General features: G+C 39.6%; 1 protein-coding gene across 1 annotated transcript; it reads left to right on the forward strand.

The window, feature by feature from the left end:
* The first annotated feature begins 468 nt into the window (after window positions 1-468).
* On the forward strand, window positions 469-5,078 carry si:dkey-112a7.4 (uncharacterized). The gene is made up of 3 exons (XM_062066900.1): window positions 469-751; window positions 950-1,266; window positions 3,675-5,078. Exons 2-3 carry the CDS (start codon window positions 1,098-1,100, stop codon window positions 3,749-3,751), a joined length of 246 nt encoding a protein of 81 aa, XP_061922884.1. The 5' UTR covers window positions 469-751; window positions 950-1,097; the 3' UTR covers window positions 3,752-5,078.
* The last annotated feature ends 1,226 nt before the right edge of the window (window positions 5,079-6,304 follow it).

Raw genomic sequence — 6,304 nt, forward strand, 5'->3', positions numbered from 1 at the left:
TTTGTACTTTGTAAACACTTTAAGTTTGAAGAGTTTCTTGAAGTGGATTATATTAGTACATTGTTTGTTTTCTTTGCTTAATCCATTCCATAATTTAATTAATGATATACTGAAGGTCTTAAGTGTTGTACGTGCATACAAATGTTGAAATGACATTTTTCTCTAAGATTATATTTTAAAGTAGTTGTGCATTAAGAAAAGTTCTGCACTGTAAAACCTGCATGGGGGTTCCAGGAGCTTAAAAAGTATGATATACTGTAGAATTGTCACCAACATAACCATGAAGTTCATGTTGAGTCAGGTTCCTGCAGCCCAAAGGTGCATAATTAGAAAGGGGACTTCAGTTTTCTCCCACGCAAACTGGTTGCACTTGTCAGGCATCGTCAGGTGACTTGCAGCATCACGTGACTCACGCAGGAGGCTTATGAGGTGGTGTCACTCATTGGCCGAGGCTGAGTCACACAGCGTGTCTGACATGCGTAATTACGCACCGCTACTTTTTTTCCACGCTTGATCTCTCCCGTGAAGTGACAGCGTTGTGCGTTTTCAGCTTGGAGCGTGTGTGTGTGTGTGTGTGTGTGTGTGTGAGGGGGATAAAAACCGGAGGATGTCCCCACGGCGGAGAGGAAGAGGCTCCTTTAAATAAACCCACTCGCCCTCGGTAGGGAGAGAGAGAGCTCCGGTAAACAACAACACGGCGCAGGGAAGTCTTCTTTGCCGCTCTACAGCTGCATTGCAACCTCGCTGGAAGGTAATTATCGGGATTAAACCTTTTCTGGATGTGTTGATGGCGTTTGAACCTTGCTGGTCATTTTATTTACGATTTCTTCTCAGGGAGGAGTGTTGATAGGGTGGTCACGATCAGTTAAATTGGGCTTTTGTACCGTCATCTCCAGCATATATTTTCAACATTTAACAATTGTCCAAACGTGTCTCTTTTCATTCACAGCCCATAAAGGACAATCCCAACGTTTTATTGTGATCGATATCGTTATCGCTGCCATTGCGGAAGTGAAGAGCAGCACACAAACAGTCAACTTTGTGCTGTGGGGACATCTAGTGGCGTAAAGCAGGCACTGCAGCTCCTGGCAGCAGCCATGTATGGGTCTTCCGGCATCCCCGAGCTCGTCCCACCCACTGCCCCGCCCATCCAGCCCGATCAAGGGGGCCAGCACGGCCCAGGTCAAGACCAGGGCAGCGGTCCCAACCCCCAGAGGCTTGGCCAGAGGGCTCCCAAACTGGGCCAGATTGGTCGCTCCAAGAAAGGTAATTTTCACAATGTTGTCGGTCTATCTGTGTTGGCCCTGCAATGAGGTGGCGACTTGTCCAGGGTGTACCCCGGCTTCAGCCCGAGTGCAGCTGGGCTCCAGCACCCCCCCGCGACCCCGAGAGGGACAAGCGGTAGAAAAATGGATGGATGGGACATTTGAATGATTTTTTTTTTAATGCCAAGATTATGGTTCGTATTATGGTGATTGAAATACTAACAGTATGGTTAGCATTCACCATTATGTTTTGATTTTGAATGATGAACAATTAAAAAAAAACAAAAAAAACTATTACGGACATGCTGTAATGAGAAACTAGAAATATGTGATGCATCATATTGTGTAATAATGATCATATGTATGCAATATGATATATTTGTAATTATTATTATTAATAATCATGTTGTTGTTGTTCTTATTATTATTACTTAACGTTGTATCTACATTTTGAGAGGCCCTTATGGTATATAGTACTTGGTGCATACTCTGACAAAGGTTGCGCAGTAAAGAACATATGCAATAATATTGCAAAACAAAATGTCCTCTGTTGGGTTGAATATGTGGGTTATTTTTATATTCTGCTACATTTCACTAAATGCATTAAGATGATTTTGTGACAAATGTGGTCTATCTCAAGTATTCCAAACCAAAATGTCGTCTGCTGTGAATATGTAGGTTATTTTTATTATTATTATTTTTTACCTTTTTAGATTTCAACAAAATATTCAAAAATATACATGCACCTGGGGATAGGTTGATTGGCAACACTAAATTGGCCCTAGTGTGTGAATGTGAGTGTGGATGTTGTCTGTCTATCTGTGTTGGCCCTGCGATGAGGGGGTGTCTTGTCCAGGGTGTACCCCGCCTTCCACCCGAATGCAACTGAGATAGGCTCCAGCACCCCCGTTACCCCGAAAGGGACAAGCGGTAGAAAATGGATGGATGGATATTTTTAAAGAGCTTTCAGGACATAATATGTAACATTACACAAATATTCCAAACCAAAATGTCGTCTGTTGGCTTGAATACATAGGTTATATTTATAATCTGCTACATTTACCATCGTAGATTTCACAAAACACCTCTAAAATATAATTTTTTCATGAGATATTACTTGGCTTATCTTAAGTATTTCAAACCAAAATGCCAAAATGGGTAGGTTGTTTTTACATTTTATTTTGTTCCAGTTTAGATTTCAACAAATATTTTTAAAATATATTTTTAAATAACTTTTAGGAAATAATAAGTAATGCTACACAAACCAAAATGCCATCTCCCTGGTTGGATACAGTACGTAGGTTATTTTGATATTTTATATTTGCCATCTTAGATTTCACCAAAAGCCTCTAAAATGGCCTTTTAATAAGCTAAATTTTTAAATATTATTACTTAACGTTGTATCTACATTTTGAGAGGGCCTTATGGTATATGATACTTGGTGCATACTCTGACAAAGGTTGCGCAATAAAGAAGATATGAAAGTAAGGATTATGTGACCTAATTAAAATATTGCAAACCAAAATGTCTTCTGTTGGGGTTGAATATGTGGGTTATTTTTATATTCTGCTATATTTCACTAAAATCCTCTAAAATATACTTTTTAAGATGCATTTGTGACATACTGTATGTGTCCTAACTCAAGTATTCCAAACCAAAATGTCGTCTGCTGTGAATATGTAGGTTATTTTTCACATTATTATTATTTTTTAAATTTTTTAGATTTCAACAAAATCTTCTAAAATATACTTTTAAAGAGCTTTCAGGACATAATATGCAACATGATCACACAAATATTCCAAAACAAAATGTCGTCTGTTGGCTTGAATACATATGTTATTTTTATATTCTGCTACATTTACCATCGTAGATTTCACAAAAAGCCTCTAAAATATACAATTAAGAAGTTTACATGAGCTATTACGTGGCCTAGCTTAAGTATTCCAAACCAAAATGCGAAAATGGGTAGGTTATTTTTACATTCAATTTTTTTTTTCCAGTTTAGATTTCAACAAATGTTTCTGAAAGATATTTTTAAAGAGCTTTTAGGAATTATATGATGCTACACAAATCTGGTTGGATACAGTACATAGGTTATTTTGATATTTTATATTTGCAATCTAAGTTAACACCAAAAGCCTCTAAAATGGCCTTTAAAGAGCTTTTTTACATATTACTTGATTTAACTCAGATTATTTGTATATTCTGCTATTTTACCAGTTTGTTTTACCAAAAGCTTGCAGAGTGCACTTTCAAAGAGTCATTTCTGCCTGCTTTTCTTTTTACACTGCTCTATATAGCATTCACAATCGCTCACCACATTCAGCAACATGATGCAGATAAATGTCGTGGATTGATTGGAAGTATACATAATTTCTTCTTCACATTTCCCAATCTTCCTCTTTTTAGTGGACTTGGATGACGAAGTGTTGGACGACATCATGAACAACAACGGCCAGTGTCCCGTGTCCCTCCCCATGTCCTGAGTGAGGACATCTGCCACCAGAATGTCTCCATGCTTGATGCCAAGTGTCTCCAGCATAGGCTGGTGAGGGTGTGAGAGGCCCAAAGAGGGGCGGAACCTACGCCTTCATTGTAAAATCATGTCACCTCTTTCCAGACTTTTCATGGCTCTCTGTGCCCTCCCCTCCTCTTAACCCTAGGAGGTCTTCGAGTTGACTTGTAAACGACAGCTGGTTGCGTGGAGTTGCACTGGAGTGTGTTAGTGAGAGGCTGAGATGGCTTTGGAGCATCCTTGCAGGAGGAGTGTCTTCTGTACTGGTCATACTGGTCATACTGGTCAAGTGCTTTCTGTATTAACCAGGAGATGGAAGCTTGCAATTTATGACATTTCGCAAAAAACGACTGATTTGTATTGCTTTTAAAAGACGAGAAACACTTTTGTGCTGTATTTTTTTTTCTTCCTTTTAAAGTTTCTAAATGGTTATTGTTGGTTTGCACTTTGTGGGAATGCTTTACGTTACGTGCAGTGACGTGTTGCACACTTCTATGCATGAAGTACGTGAGAGCATCGTCCCCAAACTCGGTCTTTAAAGGGCTAAAAATACGTGGTATAGTATTTATCACACCGCACCGCTGTGGCCTGCATGCTGAGGGCCGAGTCGCCGTGGCAACCGGGAGATAGCAATGTCTTGTTTATATTAATGACACAGTACTGGTTTCAATGGACAGGACAGGACAATCACACCAGGATGAGAAGCACCAAATTATTTTTTGTTATTATTGTTGTGATCCAGAGATGCTTGTGGTGATAAATTGTTGACTTATTTATTTTTGACTTATTTGGCTGTAAGATTGTTACAACTTCTTTGTTGTTGTTGTTGTTGTTGTTCTTGTTGTTTTTTAATCAAGATATTTTTATGTTGTTTGCATGGAAATGGCCAGCCTTTCAAACTGCATCCACGGAAATAAAATACATATCTTCATGAGATAATTGTTATTTTGTCAGCTAGCTAAACATCCAACAATTGTAATGACGAGTGGAGCTCGTTTATCGCTGAGCAGGTGCCCACAATGTGACAGGTTGCACATAGCATGCGGCACAGAATGAGGTTTTGACACATAAGAGTCGACTTTCTATTTTTATCCAAGTTTGTGGTTTGGATTCTTTTCATCAGCATAACAACTAAAGAATGCATGTGAATGCATTTTTCCCCTCTCTCATTACAACACCATGGAAAATGCTGCCTTTTATTTCATACAAGTACATAACGCTACATGCAAGAGTATGTCATGTAAAAGAAAACAAAGTGTGAAAGTCATACATATGGCAAAAATAAATATTTGCAAATATTTGATATTGAGTGGCTTATTGTGATTTTATATCTATTGGCCCTCATGAGGCATTTTGAAGAAATAAGGTATAAATTAGTGTAATAAGATATTACACTAATTTACTTTGCCACCTATGGCATATATTGTGTATGTGTAAATGTAGAATGACTTTTAAACTTTTGTATTTATATACAGTAGGTTTTCTATAACTTTTATGTATACACATAAACACAATATATATGTACATATAATATACACTATATTGCCAAAAGTATTTGGCCACCCATCCAAATGATGAGAATCAGGTGTCCTAATCACTTGGCCAATAAAATCAAGCACTTAGGCATGGAGACTGTTTCTACAAACATTTGTGAAAGAATGGGCCGCTCTCAGTGATTTCCAGCATGGAACTATCATAGGATGCCACCTGTGCAACAAATCCAGTCGTGAAATTTCCTCGCTCCTAAATATTCCAAAGTCAACTGTCTGCTTTATTATAAGAAAAGTGAAGAGTTTGGGAACAACAGCAACTCAGCCACGAAGTGATAGGCCATGTAAACTGACAGAGATGAGTCAGCGGATGCTGAAGCGCATAGTGCTAAGACTTTTTGCACGGTCAGTTGCTTCAGAGGTCCAAACTTCATGTGACCTTCCAATTAGCCCACGTACAGTACGCAGAGAGATTCATGTAATGGGTTTCCATGGCCGAGCAGCTGAATCTAAGCCATACATCACCAAGTCCAATGCAAAGCGTGGGATGCAGTGGTGTAAAGCATGTCACCACTGGACTCTAGAGCAGTGGAAAACACGTTCTCTGAAGTGATGAGTCACGCTTTTCCATTTGGCAATCTGATGGACCAGTCTGGGTTTGGAGGTTGACAGGAAAACGGTACATTTCGGACAGCATTGTGCCGAGCGTGAAATTTGGTGGAGGAGGAATTGTGGTGTGGGGTTGTTTTTCAGGAGTTGGGCTTGGCCCCTTAGTTCCAGTGAAAGGAACTTTGAATGCTCCAGGATACCAAAACATTTTGGACAATTCCATGCTCCCAACCTTGTGGGAACAGTTTGGAGCGGGCCCCTTCCTCTTCCAACATGACTGTGCACCAGTGCACAAAGCAAGGTCCATAAAGTAATGGATGACAGAGTCTGGTATGGATGAACTTGACTGGCCTGCACAGAGTCCTGACCTGAACCCGAGAGAACACCTTTGGGATGAATTAGAACGGAGACTGAGGGCCAGGCCT

The sequence above is a fragment of the Entelurus aequoreus genome, linkage group LG12 (assembly GCF_033978785.1).
Source record: "Entelurus aequoreus isolate RoL-2023_Sb linkage group LG12, RoL_Eaeq_v1.1, whole genome shotgun sequence".
Taxonomy (NCBI): domain Eukaryota; kingdom Metazoa; phylum Chordata; class Actinopteri; order Syngnathiformes; family Syngnathidae; genus Entelurus; species Entelurus aequoreus.

Excerpts from the sequence above, each read along its gene's own strand:
- si:dkey-112a7.4 (XM_062066900.1), top strand. The coding sequence starts at position 1,098 with ATGTATGGGTCTTCCGGCATCCCCGAGCTCGTCCCACCCACTGCCCCG. Across the intron at positions 1,267-3,674 it reads GATTGGTCGCTCCAAGAAAG|TGGACTTGGATGACGAAGTG; the intron begins GTAATTTTCACA and ends TCCTCTTTTTAG.